This window comes from Lethenteron reissneri, chromosome 44 (assembly GCF_015708825.2).
Source record: "Lethenteron reissneri isolate LAM-NWPU_2019-01 chromosome 44, ASM1570882v1, whole genome shotgun sequence".
Classification (NCBI taxonomy): domain Eukaryota; kingdom Metazoa; phylum Chordata; class Hyperoartia; order Petromyzontiformes; family Petromyzontidae; genus Lethenteron; species Lethenteron reissneri.
Genome location: NC_083822.1, coordinates 893,036 through 915,354, shown reverse-complemented (window position 1 = coordinate 915,354; position 22,319 = coordinate 893,036). Strand labels below are relative to the sequence as shown.

Below are 22,319 nucleotides of genomic sequence, written 5' to 3'. Positions count from 1 at the left end.
TCACAAAGTGTGTAAAACCTGTGTTGAAACTTTGCGATCATGGTCTAAAGGAAAGAATGCTAAGCTGAAGTTTGGTGTGCCAATGGTTTGGAGAGAACCTACAAACCATTTGGATAACTGCTACTTCTGCCTTGTCAATGTAAAAGGTTTAAATAAGAAAAACAAATAACACTTACAATACCCAGATATCCCATCTGCCAGACGACTAGTTGAGCACTGTGAGGAAATACCTGTGCCTGTATTTACTGAGCTACCAGAGATTGATGTTGAATCCCTCAGTTTACCTGCTTCTACAGATGATGATGATGATGCTCAGATCGAATATACGCCATCTGATGCAGATTGTGATCAAATGTATCTGTTTAGTCAGCCTAAATTGAATGATCTTGTAAGAGATTTGTATTTGCCAAAGCAGTCTGCTGAATTGTTGGCTTCCAGGCTGCAAGAGAAAGGACTACTCAGACCTGGCACTAGTGTCTCCTTTTATCGTAACAGAGAAGCAGCACTGCGAAAGTACTTCCATTCAGATGGTCAACTTATTTATTGTAATGATGTTAAAGGGCTTCTTCTCAATATGGCACTGCCCGCATATGATTTAAGTGAATGGAGACGTTTTATTCACAGTAGTAAAAGGAGTTTGAAATGTGTGTTACTTCACAACAGAAATATATATGGTTCAATCCCAATAGGACACTCTGTAAAAATGAATGAAGAGTATGCCAACATCAAGATTGTTCTGGATAGATAGGAATACCATGTTCATGGATGGCTAATTTGTGTTGATTTGAAAATGGTAAATTTTCTGCTGGGTCAGCAAGGAGGTCACACCAAATACCCTTGTTTCCTGTGCTACTGGGACAGTAGGGCTACATTAGAACACTGGGTTAAAAAGAACTGGCCACCAAGAATCAGTTTGACGCCTGGTGACAAGAACATCAAGAATGAGCCTCTGGTTGATAGGAATTAAATTGTATTTCCCCCACTGCACATAAAACTTGGGTTAATGAAGCAATTCGTCAAAGCTCTTGATCACACTGGAGACTGCTTCAGCTATATATGTTCAACCTTTTCAAGTCTCAGTGCCGAGAAGAAAAAGGCAGGAATATTTGATGGCCCTCAAATAAGAACACTCATCAGGGATCCACACTTTGTTACAACAATGACTACGGCAGAGGCTAGAGCTTGGAATGCATTCTCTGATGTGGTGCGGAATTTCTTTGGGAACAGGAAAGCGGACAACTATCGAGAGATTGTAGAGGAGCTGCTCTTGAGTTTCCAAGCACTTGGATGTAGAATGAGCATCAAGGTTCACTACTTACATAGTCACTTGGCCCAGTTTCCACAGAACATGTATCAGGTGAGCGAAGAGCAAGGTGAACGCTTTCATCAAGACATTAAAGTTATGGAAAAACGTTACCAAGGCCGATGGGACTCAAACATGATGGCAGATTACTGCTGGTCCTTGATGAGAGATATTCCACAAGCTGTACATCGGAGATCGTCAAAGAAGAGGTCGTTTATGCAGATGTAACATCACTATTGTGAATGACCTTTTTGTACATATTTTTCTTATCTTCACAATTCAATTCTTACATGGTAATATGCATTCACTCACATTGATATGCAGTCACTCTCACAACTTTGTGCTACGGCTCATTAAATGTTTGTTTCATTATTATTGTATATTGTATCTTATCTTATTCTTGTATGGATGTCTGTTTGACTATTCGTATATGAGCATAAATTTGCTGTTTTTATTGAAAATGCAATATTTGATATCTCAAAAATCTAATGTGATAGACAAAAACTGATGCCAGATTTGGAATCAGCACCCCAAAATTACCTTAAAATCGTTGGAATACCTTATGCCAGAAAAAGTGTGTTGACCAGTGTAATCAGTGTAGGAGTGGTCCTGACCACCCCGAAAACCTCTCACGTAACTTTTTTATGCTTTATAATCTTAACTCCTTTACAGAATCGTAGTTGTGGCGAGCCTTACCTTACATCATTATCGAATGGTAAGCGTCATTCTGTTTTCAGGCCCCCGGTTCACTCACGGGTGGCTGCTCCAACTTGTACCCAGGATCTCGGTCTTGCCACCGCGTGCGCTAACCCCTGAAGCCACCTGTCCGCCTCCACATTCATTTGAATACAGTATAACCAAATTTGTTTTACGTGCTTTGCGTCGGACTGCAGACTAAAAATGTAAGTCCACTGTTTGATTCTACCACCTCCGGTCTCTTCGATTTGCATCGTTTGGCAATGTTGCACGTGTTGGTATCTGCAGCGTAGTGAGCGGTAGGTACCCTTTTGATTGAAAACTTACGGATACAATACAGCAGGTGCTAAATTCTTGCGTTATTAGCAAAGGGCTTTTAGTTCAGGTGACAGTAAAATGAGTAATGGTTATATACACAGTATTCAATCTATGATGTGAATATCGAGTACAGGAGCTCTGTACTCTTGACTAGGAGAAATACAGCCTGTCACACAGCTCAATGAAGGCAATCCATTTAGGAAGCAGAGTAATAGTTTAGAAGGACTATTCAGCACAGAGCATTAAATATGTGCTAGGTTAACACAGTTCTATAATCACAGATATATGTTATGCTATCACAATTTCACGCTTATAGGTCACGGGATGCGTTTCATTTTAGCTTTGTTATATCCGTTATCAATCAGGCTCCACATTACGCCACCGAATATTAACATTTGCACTGATGCCCAATGTTTATCATTTTGCTGCCTCTGTCGGATTTTTACGAATATTTTCAATATTCAGCCATCTTTGGATATATGTTGCCATTCATGAAAATAATACAGCACTAAATGTGGGTTATTTTTGAGAAGTATGTATGAAATGCGTTTTCTTCCCTTTTCATTAATACCATATTTTAATACTACCATATTTCATGTTTTTATCAAGCTAATTCATATTACTTACATTATAAACATATCTATGCGTGGTGGAAGTTTTCGTAACATAACACTGTCAGAGGTGGTTTGTAAAATCAGAATATACTAGAGCACGTATAAAATATCCGCAAACTGCTTGTAATCCATAATAGAGGGTTTTTTTGGGTTAGATTACATAAATATAAATATGTCATTAAACCCGCCACCACCACCCGACACAGCTAATTGGTAAGGGTTGTCACGTAAATAAAACGTGCCAATTAGCTACTCGTTCAGCACTAACCAGTTGTGTGTTGGAGAGTAAACCCGCTACAAAATGTACAATTATAGTGTAGTGTATAGTGTAGTATACACAGTATGGGACAGTGTGTTAAAGGCGTTACGTCTGCAGAGGACACGCGGTGTGGATTTGAAGAGGCCTTGGCACCACATGATGACGTTACAGCGAAAGCCCTCGCACAGACAGTCCGGAACATGAACCGGGCGATGGCCTCAAGCACGCTCAGCATCGCTTGATCGTGGATAAACTTTGGCAACCACTCTTTTAAAAAGTCTCTCCCTCCCAGCGGTCCTGAAAGGGGTTCTAAAAAAAAAGACAAATGTGTTAGACGCTCATCATTATTGGTCAGTGTCTCTCCACTGCTGGATGAAAGGCCTTCCATCAGAATCCTCACTTGCTGCACATGCCCCCCACCCTTCACTCCACGTCTTATTTTAAACGACCTCAAACATCATCAGGAGCAGCATCCAGGAAGTGAGAATAACTGCTTCGCCTGAAATCAAATATAGATCGTAACATCGGCTGCAAGACCCAGAGTCTTGAGTTTATTAAAATAATACACATCGCACAATTGTGAGTGTGCAAAGTGTATATTTTTTTCTCACAGCAAGGTATATACAGCAGCATCTGGCAATCGCAAAATTAGGTGGTGGGATGATGAATGTTGCACGATCCTACAACATTTGTTTGCGTTCATTAACACTCGTGGAGTCATCTTGCGACGGCAACAGACTGGAGCTATTTTCCCTAAGGATGCACTGTAGATACCTTGCAGAGCTTCTCCACAGTGGAGGGAATTAATCATTTGGAGCACGGCATTTTGCAGAATGTGGAATCTTTGTTGTGGTACACAGTGGCTCCCTCGGTTAACGGTATTAATTGGTTCCACGATAAACCGTCGTTAATTGAAATTATCGTTAAATCAAATTTCAGAAATGCACGTTAAAGGGCTTAATTTGTTCCAAGAGGATTATTAGTTGACCTTTATCACCCTAAAAACATAGTTCATAATATTTAAACACCCAATTTTTATAATAAACGTGATAAGAACATATTAAAGCATGAATATTAGTAAAAACATGGCAAAAGAATAAACAAATAGAGCATAAAAGGTGCACAAATAGAGCATAAAATAAATATTCCTACCTTAAGCTAAGAAGATGGTTGGCTGAATGCTCATAGAAGGGGACGATGATTGGCTGAGGTCTGTGGAGCGCTCCGATTGGCTGAAATGCGAAATTACCGTAAACAAAACCGTTAATCGATAATGTATCATAATAATTGTTTTTTTACCCTTTTATCTGGCAACAAAACTGGCACCTTTTTACAAGGAGTCATGTTTTCATAGACCGCAATACCTGCAGTCATAATACAAACAAAAGACATAACTCTGATAATGTGCACTGTCCTTGAAGTTGATTGGTCCACACCCGAGACCAATCAACTGAAACATATAAGGACTGAAACATATAAGGACTGAAATCTAATACACGCGGTTGGCTATGTATGGCGCAAAAGAAGCCCATCGCACACACACCGAGCAAATGAATACCCCTTACTAATACTAGCACTACCAAGCAAAATCAACAAATGAATAAACTAATTAAGAAATGGCACCGAAACAACAAGGACAAACAACAAAACAGTTCTCACAATGAGTCCATGAGGTCCACTACACATCCCAGAGCACACAATCGCAACTTCCCAACCAAGCCAGGAAAGCTTCACAGGAGAGGGGTGGTGATAACTGCAAATAATAACCAGGACAGCCACTAGATTCGAACCACGAACCTCTGCAACGCACGTCGAGCGCGCTACAGTGCACGTTGAACACGCTATTGCCTGACTACGTCACTGCCCGTGTGAAATGTGCAGTGACGTAGGAGCGCCACGGTGGCTAGGAGATGTTAACTACCTCACCTGGTATGCTGAAGAGCGTGGGTTCGATCCCAACCCTGAAGCCTGCTGTATATTTGGAGTTTGTATGTCTCTCTCCACGTGGTCGCTTGGAATTTTCTCCGGATTCTCTGTTTTTTTCCCTCCACATTTAGAATCAACATCACGCATTTAGAGTATTTGGCTGCTATACATTTCCACGTGATAAGCCACTTGGTTTGAGTTATAATTTGTGGCCATGTCGCTTTTGAAAAAGAGCTACATAGCTCAGTGGGCCTTGGTAAATTTAAAAAATTGTTTCGTTTACTCTGTGCATTTTGGTGATTTAGAAGGTAGGTATTAAGACCGCTAAACTATTGCTATTTAATCAACAAAGGATATAACTTATTGAGTCTCAAATCTTTTGCAGGATGGTCCTGCATTGAATGTTCGACAGCATACATTTTTTATCAGGTGTGTGGGAGGAATTGGAGAAAACTGCGCTGCACAAACTAGGAATGAACACTTAAAGGTCCATACACACACACACGCGTGGGCTCATAAACCCACTTGGTGTATTTCCACCTCCTGGCTACCAGCACAGTAAAGTGATTTTGGGAGTCTCACAAACATAGACACGAGCTCCTCCATGCCAACCTCACTCCCCGTCTCCATCACGCTAGACTAGCAACACGAGTTGGTTGTTTCTGGAGTGAGTAGGGGTTTTTTTCGGCTAAAGTGACTTTGTTTTGTGGGTGCAGGACTAATGGGGTAATGCGAACTTTACCTTCAGTCAGCTGAGCACACGACATTTTTCAGATCACCCCCAAAATTTCGTACCTAGGCTCAATCTTCAGAATATTTTTAATCAGGCTGAAAACCAATCTTAATTTTAAGCTTCTGTAAAGGAGAGCCGACACAAGATTGCAGGGGTTTCGTCTTTTAATCCTTTTCTCCCATCCACACCTGTCCCCAGCCGTCCCAATCTCGTTCCCGCCAAAGGCCCCCTCTTCCCGCCCGTTCTCCCCTCATATCTCCTCGATTACCCCTCCCACTAACCCTCCTATTGGTGGGAATCCTCCCCCTGACACCGTACATCACCCTCCCCCCCTCCAGAGAAAAAAAACCGTCCTCGGTTCTACCTCCCCCATGGACCATTTAAGTCTCCCCATGTCTCCCCCCACTGACAGTGACGACAGCCCTTAACCCCCCCACAACCATACAATGCAATATAACACAACAAAATCAATTGCGCGGCTTGCCTGGGTCTCCAGCCTGCGTCCCGTAACAGCCCGGACATCCACAGGCAGCAGATGACCGTGGCGGGCCCCTCCTTCGAAGGCCCTCTCGTCGTGGTCCCTAGTTCGGTGGCGCCGGTGTCGCCTTGCCTGGTGCCGCTGTCTCTCCGGCCCCCGCGGCCCCCGGTCGTGCCGCCGCTCCATCAGGCCTCACATGGGGCGCTGTAGGTGACAAGGGAACACAGGGCACCGAACCCCCTGCCGGTCGGCGCGTGGTGGTCGGCGACCTTGGCCTGGGTAGGGATGATGATGATGTTGGCGGTGATGTTGGTGAAGATGATGGTGGAGAGATGTATGGCTTAAGGCGGGTGCGGTGTACAAACCATCGTCGCTTACCCAGTTGGACCTGGACGCACTGCGGTCGGAGTGCTTTAATGACCTCGACCGGCCCTTTCCAGGGTCGGTGCAGCTTTGGTGAGAGGACAACCGGCACCTGAGGACAGTGTAGCCATGCCTGGTCCCCGACTTTATAGGGCTTGGCTGTCACTGTCCTCTCCCGTATCCATACATTACTCTCTTGGCTCGTGGCCGATACGGCCTCGGCTGCTTGGCGGGCCTCTCTCAAATAAATGAGGGAGGTCTTTAGTGCCTTCGGCCATGCGTCAGCTCTTGCGGGAATGTCCGTCAGCTGCACCTCAATAGGCGGAACGGGATCCCGTCTGTACATCAGGAAAAACGGCGAAAACCCCATTGCTGCGTGCGGGGCCACCCTGTACGCCGCTAAGACCGATGGAATGTGGAGGTCCCAGTCGGAGTGATTTTTGTCCACCACTTGGGACAGCATGCCCGCTATGGTGCGGTTAAGCCGCTCTACCATCCCATCGGTCTGGGGATGATACGGAGATGTTCGGACCTTTTTAGTGCCCAGGATAGAGCAGACGTCCTTCAATAGCCGTGAGGAGAAATTCCTGCCCTGATCCGTGAGCAACCGCTCTGGTGCCTCCCACGAAGGCATCGGCGATGGTCTGTGCCGTTTGGTCCGGGAGGGCCCACGCCATTGGCCACCTCGTGCAGTACTCTACCCCGACCAACAGGTATTTATTTCCCCGTGGCGTGACAGGCAGTGGTCCCAGGATGTCCAACGCAACCCATTTGTTGACCCTGGTCACCGTGATGGGCTGTAGGGGCGCCCGGCTTACCCGGGGTGGCGGCTTTCGCCACGCACATTCGACGCAGGTAGCGACCCATCGGTGCATGTCAGCGGTCATGCCTGGCCAAAAGTACCGACCATGTAATGTGTACAGTGTCTTCCGCCCCGCCAGGTGCAGCAGCTGGCGGCCGTGTACGTCCATAACCAATTGTTGATGCAGCGACTCCGGAACTACCAGGCATCGCCGGTGCCCTGTCGGGTCCCATCACATGAGGAGGTCCTCCCATACGATGTACTCCTCCCCCCCTGCCTCTGCTGAGGCGCGTAGCGTTCGCAGTGGGGCTTCCTCCAGCTTTAGACGTCTCCAATCATCCAAGGTCAGCCCCAGGTCGTGGTCGGTCAGCTGGACCTCAACCCTGTGTGCCCTCCGCCGTGCGTACGGGAGCGATGACCGTCCCCTCCGGCCTCGCCTCCTTGCAGCGTGCCCCGCCTGTAGTGCATGCACAAGGGCCCTGGGGCGCCAGTCGAGACAATGTGTCTGCGTTGGCGTGTCTGGTCCCTTTACGATGCACCATTTGGTATCTGTACTCCTGCAGGCGCTCTATCCACCTGGCCAGCTGGCCCGAAGGCTGGTCGATGCGGAGCGAATACTGCAAGGCTGCGTGGTCAGTGCGGACCGTAAATTTGCGACCATACAGGTAGGGTCGGAATTGCTGCACGAAGTGAACGACTGCCAGGAGTTCCCTACGTGTGACGCAGTAGAGCTGCTCCGCTGATGAAAGCACGCGACTACCATAGGCGATAACCACCTCCCGACCCTGCTGGACTTGCGACAAGACACTGCCGATGCCCACATCGCTGGCGTCCGTATTCAGGATAAAGGGGAGGCCAAAATCTGGAAAGGCCAATGGTGGTGCATCTGTCAGACGCGAGCGCAGCTGCTGGAATGCCTCTTCATCCAGAGGGCCCCAATAAAACCTCTGGTTCTTCACAGTCAACACGTGCAAGGGCTTGCCAATGGTTGCGAAGTTGGGTACAAACTGGCGGTAGTAAAAAACGAAACCCACAAACCGGCGTACCTCTGGAACCGTTGTGGGAACAGCCCAGGCCCTCATGCAGGCCGTCTTTTCCGGGTCTGTAGCCACTCCAGATTCACTGACAACGTGGCCCAAGTAGCGTACTGATGACTGCATAAGGTGGCACTTCGACGGCTTGAGCTTCAAGTTCGCGTTCCGGAACTGCAGGAATACCTGACGTAATCGGTCAATGTGTTCCTCGAATGATCGGCTGAAGACAATGACGTCATCCAGGTAGATGAGGCACGTTTCCCATTGGAGGCCTGCTAAGGCCAACTCCATTATGCATTGGAACGTCGCCGGTGCAGTCTGGAGGCCCATAGGCAGGCAGTTGAACTCGATCAGGCCCTGTGGTGTCCGGAACGCTGTTTTAGGCCGGGAGTCCGCGTCTAGTGGGACCTGCCAGAACCCGGACAATAAATCCAGCGTACTGAAAAATTTTGCTCCCGCCAGTGCATCCAATGAGTCGTCAATACGTGGTAGGGGATATGCGTCGGCCAGCATGACGGCATTGAGGCGTTGGAAGTCCACACAGAATCTCAGTGACCCGTCTGACTTCTTGACTAGGACCACCGGTGGCCCCCAGGGACTCGAGGATGGAGAAATTATGTCGGCCTGCAGCATCTCCTGCACCACTTGTTGAATGTGCCCTTTTTCCATTGGGCTCATTTTATATGTGTTTTGGCACAGGGGTGCAGCGTCTCCCGTGTTGATGTGGTGCTGCGACAGATTTGTGCGCCCTAGGTCGAACGATCCCCGGCTGAACACGTGCGAGAACTCATGCAATAACGAGTGCAGCTGGTGTTTCTGGTCGGGCGGCAATCCCGGCTCAGGCCCCGCCAGCTGGTCCATCCACGATTAGGCCCCTCTGTCATCGGACTGGCTGATGCTGCCTACAAGCTCGGGCTCCGTCCCGGGGGCTCCTAGTGACAAGGGACTAACGTGGGCCAGAACTGTTCCCTCCTGCACCGCCGCTGTTCTATCGGAGGTATTCAGCACCTGAATGAACAGATGCTGGTTCCTCTAGACAATAGTTTCAGCTCCCACCAGCGCATAGTGATCCATGGCAGCTGATGCCGGAGACATCAGGATGGGTGAGTCCGGTCGGGCTGTCACGAGGGGGGACCGATATTGCAGCGGAATCAGCATCTGGGCTGCCGGGGGAATGGAGACAGACTTACTGACCAGAGCCTGCACGTAGGGTACACCCCGGCCGGCCCCCTCCACCTTTAGGAAATGGAGATGCATTCCCTGGACTTCCACCCGCCCATTGGCCAGATCGATTTTCAATGACATCCGCCTCAGAAAGTCCGTCCCCAACAGGCAGGGTACGGGCAACGTTGCGGAGACAAGGATGGGTCCTGCTACCGAAAGCTGCCCAATCTGTATCGGGGCTTCAACCTGGCCCAGGAAGCCCATGCTGCCTCCATTTGCTGCAATGAACATCGTCTTGATGGGGACTAAAGGTCGGTTTTTATCCGGCAGCATCTCGTGCATGGTGCTCGAGATGATCGTGGCTGATGCCCCCGTGTCAACCAAGATACGTGCCGACACTCCCACGATTTCACCGACCAGGACCGAGGTTCCTGACGTGGCCGCTACCACCCGCCTTGCCAGCTTCCTCCATTGTGTGGCTGAGTCCGGCCACTGACCAGGCGGCGTCTCGTTATCCTGCAGTGCATGGTGAGATGATGGGGGATGGATGTGAATGGACCGAAGATGGGGTTCCCCCCTTTGGAGTGCGTCGCAACAGGGTGAATGCGCCCTTGTTACATAGTGTGGGCTTCCCCCTGGGGTGCGGGCTGGGCTCTCTATGTGGTGCAAATTGCCCCCCCTTGGTGACGTAGGATGGGCCCCCCCATCGTAGTGGGCAGTGGGGATTGGAGGGTGGCCCTTCCCGTAAGCCCATCCCTTCTCCCCTTCCTTTGTCACGGGGGCGTGGTCCCCCTGGTCCCGTCTCGCTTCGCCGCAAAGCGGTGGTGAGGCGGGGCGTGGAACTGCTCCAGGGCGCAACGGCAGTTGTGTGTGCCGCCTCAGCCCAGGGGCCGTTGCCACTGGCAACTCGCCGGCATCGCAGGTAACTAGTGACGTCACTTCCCACTTCCAGTCGTGACATCACGTCCGCCCGCGATGCCACGTCCGGTCGCGACGTCCCTTCCGGCCCCGGTGCGGTCCCCGGCCTCGGCGCGATCCTCAGCGTGGTCCCCGGCCCCAGGGGAACGACACCGACGGCGCCCACCGTGAGTAGACTCCCGGTGAGTTCGCGGCGTCGGGGGTGTAATTTCTCGGCCCGACCGATAGGCCAGGCGGGACGGCGTCACTCGCCTGGATCCTGTCGGCGTTCAGCCCCAGCGGGTTCCAGGTGACGTTGGCGGCCTCCGGCTCCGTGCGGCACCCCCTCGCCGCATGCCCCTCTCGACCACAACGATGGCAGACCCACGGGGCGTTCCGTCGGGGTGGCTCGGCGCGATGTTGTAGAGGCGGCTGCCAGCGATGCGGCGGCTGGTCGCGCCCCTGGTCCCTCTGCTCCACCAGTCCCCGGATCGCCGCGTACACCTCCCGCAGCGATGGCTCCGGCTCAGACGTCAGGGGTCCGTTCCCAGCTGCCCCACAGGCAGCCTGCGGCGACGGTGCAGGTTCGGCGGTTGGTGTCGCTGGACCCAGTAGCGCCGCGGCAACGGCTCGGCTGTTCCCCCCCGCCGCGCCAGCCACCTGGTCCACGGGTGGCGCCCGGCCCATGACCTGCTCGTGGGCTTGGATGGTCCGGGCAGCCCAAAGCGAGGTGCGTTTCCCCGGCGTCACCACGGGCATTACAACGCCAGCACGGCAAGCGTAGGCGATGAGGTGCTCGGCCACGAGGTCCTTGAGCGCTTCTTCAGCTAGGCGAGGGAAAGCCCTCCTCGCCAACACGAGCAGCGCACCCCTGTAGGCTAAAGGGGATTCTCTAGCTCCTCGCTGGCAGTCCTGGAACCGTTTAAAGGCTCCTTCCGCTGGGCAGTAGATCTCCCCCAAAGCCTCGTAGGCCGCCTGTAGCGTGGTCTTGCTGTGTGAGGGAAGGGAGGTGTAAGAGGAGAGTGCCTCGTCGCCCAGAACGGATGGCAAAGCTCGTAGTGCCTCTTCGTCTGTCGACTCGAGAGCGTGGAAGGCAGCCTCGAATCGGCGGACAAACCCCTCCCAATCTTCTTCCTCGGCCACGAACTTGTCGACGGGCCCCAGCCGACGTGCCCGTCCTGCCACCTGCTCTCCGTGTTGGGTGCTTCGCCCTGGGGGTTTTGGCGGGGGCGGCGGCCGCTGGCGTGACGAGGTTGGTTGCGGCTCCTGCCCGGCCGGCTGGTCGGCCTCCGGGTCCCGTGGCCTCTCCTCCCATAGTACGCGTGGGGGTGGGGGTCCTGGCGCTGGCGGGCCCCCCATAGGGAACCTCTGCAGTAGCTCCTGGAGTGCCCTCGTCACGCGGGTCATGCAGTCCTCCATGGGATCCTCCAGGCGATCCAGGCCCCCTGCTGCTGCTTCTGGTAGCAGGCCCCCTTGTTGCTTGGGATGGGAAGGATCCCCGGCCCCTGCTTCCTCTTCTCTTGGCTCTTTTCCACGGGGATTCTTCTTCGTAGCCATTGCAAATCCCACCGCTGCCACCAGATGTAAAGGAGAGCTGACACAAGATTGCAGGGGTTTCGTCTTTTACTCCTTTTCTCCCATCCACACCTGTCCCCAGCCGTCCCAATCTCGTTCCCGCCAAAGCCCCCCCCTTCCCGCCCGTTCTCCCCTTATATCTCCTCGATTACCCCACCCACTAACCCTCCTATTGGTGGGAATCCTTCCCCTGACACCCCTACACTTCCATGACTGCAGGAATCCATACTCTTTGGGTATTTCGGTAAAGTCACGTAGGTATAAAATAAAAAAAATCACGACGTTTCGGGTGCAACACAAACGTCCGTCATCAGGTGTGAAAGCATGTAGAAAGTATGATGTAGAGTAGATTATGATGAGTGGGGTCATGTACTCCGGTGGCGTAGAGGATGACAGGGTCGAATATATTGGAAGGTCGCACTTATTACACACAAAGTGCTCACCACAAATAAACCACAAAACCTTGCTGATCTCGTCAAGGAACATAAACCATCACACGAACTACAGTCATCCTCGCGGCAGCGGCTTTTCGCTTAGCCATCAAAGAAAGACGGTCACCGCATTGCGTGCTTTCGGATGCGCTTCTGCGGCCATCTGGAACGCTCTTCTGATATTAGGGAGCCAATGGAGCTATGTACTTTTAAATCATCGAGATTGAAAACTCATCCTTAAAACTGCCTTTAGTGTTCAGTTTGTTGTCCTTCCCCTGCAGATCCAATTAGCGTGGCGTTTGGTTATGTACGGTGGAAAAGAAGTTCAACATACATACACAGATAATGGAACCAAGTTCGTTGAGCTTTGTATCAGCAATAGATCAATTATCGGCAATGCACAAGGGACGCAAGTGAACATGGAGATAGCCCAGTGGTAAGACTGAGACTATGATTGATTGCATTATGACCGGGGTGCAACAATCTATTCTTAGGATCAGAGCTAACGGGGCTGCAGATGTCAGTTCAGCATGCAGCCGAGTTGTTGAAGAAATCAGAGTGAAGCTACGGAGCGAGCGAACCACAGATGCACCTTTGACACGGCAAAGCTAAAGGTCTTCGAGGTGCAAACTTGACGGAAAAGGGGGAGTCAGAGGCAGGAGCGGATACACGCTGGGCAGGCTTATTAGCTGTATTGCATTTCCAAGGTGAATTTTGATTAACTATATAAACCCCTTTTAAAAGAACGGAAAGATTACATTTGATAGTATGGTGCCGCGGTGGTGAGATTTTAACTACATCGCCTAGTCCACAGAAAGTCGTGGTTAAGATCCCGACCCTCATGGCTGTATATTTTTTTCTCCCTGTGGTTGCGTGGATTTTTCTCCGGGTCCTCTGGTTTTTCCTTCCACTTTTAGAATCACGTCACGCATTTAGAGCAATGGTCTTGAAACGTTTCCGGCTGCGTACCCTTTTAAAAATAATATTGCCTACCGCATCATACCCCCTTCTGAGATCAAACTTTTTATTTATCCTGGATAAATCTGATGAGCTACACAGCTCTTTTTTTCTCAGATATCTAGGGGTGGGTCAGAAAGTAACAACAATACAACATAAACGATCAGAGTGCAAAGTATAGAGAAGGTAAACAAATAACTAAAAATAAATAACTAAAACTAAACTTTGTTTTACCAGGTAAAGCCTACTGGGCTATGTAGCTCTTTTTCAGAAGCGACCGGGCCACAAATGATAGCTCAACGAAGTGGCTCATGTGGAAATTTATAACCGCCAAATAATCACAATGCATGTTTCCAACCATGGAGGAAAAAACTGGAGGACCCGGAGAAAAAAATCCACATGACCACGGGGAAAGACACACGTAAGACAAGGAAGATAACATAATGCTACCATGATGCGCCTTAACTAAAAAAAACATAAGGAAATAAGTTCAAATTGTATAAAGTACACCTTAAGAGCTAGCCATGGTATTGGAATAAACTCGCGGAGTAGCTATTATTGTAGTAAGTTTATTTTATTTTAAAAGGCACAAAGCACAATAACATATTATTCTTTCGCCATAAAATGTGTTTTTTCTCGCATACCCCGTGATGAGAGCTCACATAACCCCTAGGGGTACGCGCAGTACCACAGTTTGAAATCCACTGGTTTGGATTTATTTGCCTGCTATACAGTGGCGTCGCTAGGGTTGGTGTCACCCAGTGCGGTAACTCATGGTGTCACCCCTCATGGACTTTCGCCGGTCCCAGACCATACAGAATCCTTAGTAATGTTTTTTGTACTAATTTTACTCGTAAATCGTTTCCGTATATCACTTAATGTAATGGCAATAATAGTGACGTAAACAACTAGCAAAATTAAAATTACACCTTTAAATTACAACATTTCCTTTAATTCCGATTTCATTCTCAAAAAAGTTATTGATATAGGTGCACAAATAATAATTACCACAATAGTGTAGCTAAAACACCAGAAAATTTGACGATAAAAACACAAGCAGCAACGAAAACAACAGTGCGTGCTTGTAGTGCATGCAGACGAAACCACGTGACTTGAAGCGTCACTGTAGTTGGGTAACAATGACAGCTCTGACCGGAGCGCATTAGGTTCAAAAAGTAAATTAACATAGGCGGAAAGGCTTTCCCACCTGATGACGGACGCTTGTGTTGCGCCCGGAATGTCGTGATATATTTTATTTTATACCTACGTGACTTTACCGAAAGAACCAAAGGTGTAATTATACAGATTCTTGCAGATGTGTATTAGAAATTACATGAACCCAGGGAAATGTGTGGTTAAAACATAGCAAGTGGAAGGAATAATTCATTCGCATATTGCTGAAATCTACAAACCTGCCATTAATTCTTCTTTAAAGTTGATGTCGTAATAAATCTAGATTTGAAGTTTTCGTGACTGCAAGGATCCATACTCTTTGGTTCTTTCGGTAAAGTCACGTAGGTATAAAATACAATTAATTAAATCACGACTTTTTGGGCGCAACACAAGCGTCTGTCATCAGGTGGGACAACCACATCAAGAAACAATTGCTGAAGTGTGCAAAAGGGCTGCTATAAAAAGAGGCTATATAGGTAAGAGAGAGGGGAGGAGCCAGGGAGGATAGATAGAGAGGGGGTGTGGGGTAGGGGTAGTGGAGCGCTGCCAAGTGAAGCACTGCTAGGAGAGATTAAAGGGCGAGTACGGAAAAATGCCGGCAGGGGGGGGGGAAGTGAGCGGGGCTGGGAGTGGGAGGCTGACGAAAACTGGAGATGCGGATATGAACGCAACACCATAAAGCAGTTAAGGTTTTACCTGGTTAATAACATCCTTCCAATGATTGCTCAATTTGTATCCATCTTCTCGGTTGAAGTTACGTTTATGTTTATATATCTGGATGGCTTCATGATTTAACGTCGTGATTTAATTTATTTTATTTTATATCTACGTGACTTTACCTAAAGAACCAAAGTGTGTTGATGTCGTACTCTGGTAATATTTTACATTTGATGTGTGGATTTAAAAGTGCACAGCCTCCCTCCACCTGCTGTATGTCACCGTGGACTGAGAGGTCTCTCGTGCATTCGCGTTCCTACGATATGGTGGCCCTGTGGGCCACACACGCGACTGGCATGGGCTACACAATGCACCCATCAGCTGTAGTACTTTAGATGGAGGTCACGATATTACACTCAATCATGTTCATTGCAAAACCACATTTTTCCCCCTCATAAGCGACATTGTCATGTCCAACTAATTTCGAATTTAGTAGTTTTCTGATATATATTTTAAATGCATACATGTTCTTAAAACTGCAAACATTAGACATACACTAAATTTGAAAAAAAAACATTCTAGTCAGGGAATATTGTCTGAAAAAATAAATGTGAGTGGACTAATTCTCCTTTACGAACAGAACCAGGGTCAAGTTAATTATAAGCAGGTCCACATGTCCACAAACGTTCCTGACAAATTCTTCACAGTAAAACGTAAAGTATTTACGGTCACGTTTTTCCAATGTTTTGCCACCGGTGTGTGTGTGTGATGTAGGCCCGGCATTCTGGGGCCTGGTAAACTCTGCATGGAGCCTGTGCTCCGTAGGTAAGAAGCAGTCACCCGTCAACATCGAGACCAGTCGGATGATCTTCGACCCCTTTTTGCTGCCTCTGCGCATCAACACTGGCGGAAGAATGGTGAGCATTGTCTTGTCCACATTGTCTTGTCTACATTGTCTGAGCAACACGATGCAATGTACAGTTTGTTACACATTACAGGTCTTTGAAGAACATTCATCAATAACACTGTGGCCTTAAAAGGAAAAAAGGTGACGTTTCAGTCTATGCCCCTTCTTCATAGTGTAGTGAGTCACTTCGGAGACACTATTTAGAAGGCAACAACATTTATTCTACACTACATAACACCGTTACACACGGGACTATAATGCACCTAACTCTTACACTCGTTACATACGGGACTATAATACGCTTATCTCTTGCGCACACAGGGTAACTATAACCGGATCAGAACAGCCAACGTACTGTATGACCCACGACGTCGGAGATGGAAGATGTAGCACTTGGGTTCCACTTCACCTGCAGATGGCCCCAATATTCGATCGGGGCCTCCCTTTTATGACTCTAGGCGCGGCATGGTTCCACCCTCGGCTGCGCCTCCCTCTGGAACATTCCCGAAGGTTCCAGACTACCTTGCATCTCCCACCTGCCTGGCTCCGCCCTTAACCACGCCCCCTCCAGGAACTTTATAGACGATTACTGGCTACACTTCCCGTGTTCCCTCGGTCCCCAGTGACCAATTATGTGGCAATTACTCTCTGCGCTGGCGGAGTGGCTGCTCTCTGCTAGCACCCGGTACTACGCCCCTAGCGACCCGCTGTATGGTACTGCACGGCGTGCTAGCCTCTGCACCCATATTTCCTTGTTCTACAGCACTTAGCGCTACGCGCCGTAGTGATCCATTTAACATCACTACAGAAAAATATAGTGGATAAGAGTTGTTGCAGATAAAACATAACATTCTCAAAAGTGTTTTATTAGCATATGTAAAGTTACATATTATTTACATACTAGTTCAAAACGCCTATCTTTGCCAGGACATAGTTTTCAATAAATATAATAATGAACTTGATATGATTTTTTACAATTTGTATATGATCAAACACTAACTACTCCAAAAAATTATGTTTTTCCTCGAAACAAAAATTGTTGACAACTAAATTCAACGTCTTATCTTTAAAGACATACCCACCAGAAACCGCTCAATTTAAAGATTGTTTTTTTTTTTATTAAAAAGAACAAAAAGAGGGAGCTGGTAGGAACGTTGGGTTGCTCGATCAATGGCCAGGGTCAACGGCAGCGTGGTGTATTCCGCAATTATTCCCGACTGTGAGGGCGGGCACAAGCCGGCGTGAGTAGGTTAAACGTTGCGTTTTATAAGGGCACCACGGGATGACCAGCCCCTCCCCACCCAGCCCCACCCCTCCCACCCCCCACCCAGCCCCTCCCCACCCTCCCCTCCCCACCCAGCCCCTTCCCACCCTCCCCACCCAGCCCCACCCTCCCCTCCCTACCCCTCCCACCCCCCACCCAGCCCCACCCTCCCCACCCTCTCCACCCAGCCCCTCCCCACCCAGCCCCTCCCCACCCAGCCCCTCCCTGCACGATGGATGGACGGACACAATAATCCCCTGTGGGCTGGTGTAACCAGGAGGTTTCTACCAATAATACTTTATGAGAGTAAGGTCCTATCTTTTACCATTTTCGAATTATTCCGATTTTAATGTCATAAAATGCGCATTATTTTGTTGAAACCTGCTTGAATCGGAAATATCTCAAAAACAATGAAATAGAAGTCGAACTCGTGATGTATCATCACGAGTGATGTATCATCACGAGTTCGACTTCCCTAATCGAACCAAGCAAACGTCGCTCTCTAAAACCATTGGCGGCTAGACCTCCCAGACTCTATGGTCTTCCCAAAATCCATAAAGAAGGCACCCCGCTACGACCCATCGTGTCGACGATAAACTCTCCTACGTACAAACTAGCCCGTTTTCTATCAGATACTCTGCTCCCCTTCACAGGCAAGACCTCTTCGGCAGTACTCAACTCAACCCAATTAGTCTCTATGGTTAAGGACATGGTACTATCTCCTGATGACATCCTCGTCAGCTTTGATGTAGTATCTTTGTTCACCAAAGTCCCAGTACCGGACACCCTAACAATAATTGAGGACTTAGTCCAACATGGATTGAATTCTGATGTACCTGCGCTGGTTAGGCATTGCCTCACCAACACTTATTTTACCTGGAATGGCACCTTCTACAAACAGAATGAGGGTACCCCTATGGGCTCCCCCTTGTCACCAGTTATAGCCAACATGTTCATGGAAAAGTTTGAATCAGACGCCATCCAAACATCCACCCTGCGTCCTTCCTTGTGGAAGAGGTATGTGGACGACACTTTCGTCATCTGGCCACATGGCCTCCCAGCATTGAACCACTTCTTGGACCACATCAATTCTAGACACCCATCCATCAGATTCACCATGGAAGTGGAGAAAGACGGTAAACTACCATTCTTGGATATTCTGTTTGAGAGGAGGCCTGACGGATCCTTGGGACATTCTGTCTACAGGAAAGCCACCCACACAGATTCCTACTTGAAACCAGATTCCCACCACCACCCATCTCAAAAGAATTATCTCATCAAAACGCTATACCACAGAGCCCATGGCATTTATGACCAACACCACCTGGCCGGTGAATTAAGACATGTACATCGGGCCCTCAGGATGAACGGATACTCTGACCGCACTATCCGCCAAGCTGTTTCTCCCACCATACAGAAACAGCCACATGAAACTCCGACCAAAACTATCACGTTGCCATACATAGCAGGCATGACCAAAAAGATCTCCAAAATTCTAAACAAGCATAAGATCCAAGTCCGATTCAGTACAGTGCATAAAATCCGTGATTTGATTCCATCTGTGAAGGATGTCGTTCCTGACTTACAGTATCCTGGAGTCTACAAATTGAGTTGCATTTGTGGTGATTGCTACATTGGAGAAACGAAACGTCATGTTTCTGATCGTGTCCGTGAGCACAAGTCAGATCTGAAACACGGCAGAACTGATTCTTCGGCCGTTGCCGATCATTGCTACAACTCGGTGGGCTCTCATGAAATTGTATTTTCCGAGACCAAGGTTCTCTGCAAACCTCCTGGCTACCATCAAAGGTTTGTACACGAAGCCATACAAAACACAGACATAATTTCAACCGTGATGACGGTTACAAACTGAGTAATCATTGGAAAGATGTGATTAACCATGCAAAAAAGATTTCACTACACTTATTTGACAATCTTATTTGACAGACAACCATCACAGTTTTACCATGTCTAGTGGTGGTCTCCCTGTTACAGGTTGAGTCACAAACCGCACCTATCCCTAACAAAGGCTCAGCCTTTGTTATGGAAAGGCTCAGCCTTTGTTATGCAGTCTATTCTTAGTCTTAAGCCTCACCTTACCATATTACTAAAGTATGCGGCCCTTGCCCCACCACCTTCTCCAACCATTATATAAACGGAGTGGTAGCTTCTGCAATCTCTCATTTACTTGATACAGCTGTCGTGGCTGTGACGGTACCACCTGAAGATGGAAGCTTGTGTTGCCTCCGAAACGTCGTTATTTTTATTTTATTTTACTTTTTAATGTTTTTTTTTACCTACGTGACTTTACCGAAAAAACCTAAGAATATAGCAGACCATGGTTGCGGCTGTAACCTCGCTCCCAAGCTGCTGCTGCTGACGTGTGTGTGTTTGCAGCCTATCGTATAGGGTTGCCTAGCACCGACTGACCGACGATAGGCAGAGTGATAGACGTAGCACTAGCGTTATATTCTAAAAATAGATATTCGGTTGACGAATGATGACCGAAAGTCAATGTCAGTTTCGGCCGCAACCGAAACCAGACCGAAAGTAAAAAATTAACTTTCGGCCGAAACCGAAAGTATACTTAAAGTAAAAAATGGACTTTCGGCCGAAACTGATTTAAAGCCTCGACGCAGAGGCGTTGTTTCTCTGTGTGCCTATGTGTGTGTCTCTCTCTTTGTGTCTCTGTGTTATCTCTCTCTGCTTAGCAATCTTTAGAAGAACGTAATCAACCAGGTAGGGTGTTGACTGTTATGTTAGCCTACTCTCTGTGTTGTATTGCATTATATTTCTAAGTTTGCTAGGTTTGTTTTCTCTTTCATTTGTAGTTTACCGATAGAACCAAAGAGTAACTCATAAACATGTTTATGGGGCACTTAAAATCGAGATTTGGGGGCCTTAATTTGATAAATCTCGGATTTTCAGATTGTTCCTGTTGTTTATGTCCTAAAAGCTACCTATGTACCACATTTCAGCTTTCTTCCTTGTCGGAAGTACCCTTGAGGTTCAAGTGGTTAAGCTTTGCTAATCCGTGGAGGTTAGGATTATGATTATTGCAGTGAGATTAGCTTAGGCAATGTCTTAATGGCCCACTTATACAGACGGCATCTGAGGACGAGGAGGCTCATGGGACAACCTGCATATGTTTAATAACTGCAACGCCATTCGTAGGGCAACCAATTAGGAGTACTGTACAGTTATTTGCATACTTTTTTTCTTCATATATAAGACCTCATGTAGAGCAGGATATTTAATATGGCTGGATTCAGAATGAGGACCGTGGAAATTATCAATCTCTGGGCACTCGAGCGCGAGAGTGAGAGCTGTATGGTAATCCTAGAGCCTCGGGGCAATATTTGCAATTTTGATGTCCTAATGGAAAGCCACTGTGTGCACTTTAGCATTAAATAACATGATCACTCTCATCATGGACAGAGCTTTAGTTTTACACTCTGACCCTAGGCTATAGCTGCATTTCTAAATAAATGGCGGAATAGAATATATGGGTATACCACGGATAAAATAACTTTTTACATTTCAACTTTGGGGCGTAACAATGACCTCATAAATTTGTGTATAGTAATTGAAAAAGTGTCTGAGGCAATGTTCTTGACTGTATGTTGTTTTGTATACTGCACAACGGGTCACCAGTAAACACCGTGTCTATAAATTACATCTTGCCCATGGGGCGAACCGCTTATTTTTGGTGCTATCCACGAATTCCCAAGGGTGTAGCATTTAAGCATTTGAAGTAGTGGTTAGCGCTGCGCTGCACTACAAACCCGGCGACCCGGGTTCCATTCCCACTCACGGCCAACACCAGTGACGATTATCTCAACCGGTCCTGGGCCTCTCCTAGGTCGACTCAACCGCAAATGAGTACCTGGTACAATGTCTAACAAATCGGCACTAGGTACTGGCGGAGCCAGTGGGGGGAGGGGGGTAGCACGTGCCCCCCCAATGATCCGATCGAATCCCTAATTTCGATCGAATCATTGGGGTTTATTAGTAATAAATCGGCATTTTGCGACCCCCACTGCCACTGTGTCGCATATTATTATGTGCCAGGGATTATATGAGATGATAGGACAATAGTCTGAGTCCATAATTGGCAATAAGTAACGGCAAAGCAGTTATAAGTGACTCAGAATTGTGCGCAGTTGCGTATACAGTACATGACTTCCCTGAAGGCATTCACCTTCAGTGAGCGCGATGGCGATCACGCACGGCTCGAATTCGACCCTCGATCGATGGCTGCGCCATCGCCGCACATGCGTCGAATAAAAAGCAAGGGACAAGTCTTTACTTACTAACAACTCCTATCATTTTTCATTGCTGGAGGGGTTGCCCCCCCTACCTGAAAATCCTGGCTCCGCCATTGCCACTAGGGAAACAAAGGCGGCCAGGCGTGGTGTTGGCCACCCACCCCCTCCCATGTTGTCTCGGCCTTCATTGGTGCTCATCAACAACACTAGCCCCTAGCCTAGAGTCTTGTAAAGGCTATACGGGGGATCTTTGTCCTTGTGGCATGCGTGCGTGGCATACGCTAGAGCAGGGGTCGGCAACCTGCTACTCTTTGGCTGCCCCTGTGCGGGCAGTTTTTATTTTTTAAACTGAATTTACTTTATTCGGCTCTTTTTAAGCAGGGGTCCTCAAACTTTTTAAACAGGGGGCCAGTTCACTGTCCCTCAGACCGTTGGAGGGCCGGACTATAGTTAAAAAAAACTATGAACAAATTCCTATGCACACTGCATATATCTTATTT

The 22,319-nt window shown here is 48.1% G+C and overlaps 1 protein-coding gene across 1 annotated transcript in view; it reads left to right on the top strand.

The window, feature by feature from the left end:
- LOC133353676 (carbonic anhydrase-related protein 10-like) overlaps positions 1–22,319 on the top strand; it is a 468,369-nt gene that overhangs the window by 402,900 nt on the left and 43,150 nt on the right. The window contains exon 3 of the mRNA XM_061570106.1: positions 16,155–16,297. Within this exon, the coding sequence (XP_061426090.1) occupies positions 16,155–16,297 (143 nt within the window). The remainder of the gene's footprint in view (positions 1–16,154; positions 16,298–22,319) is intronic.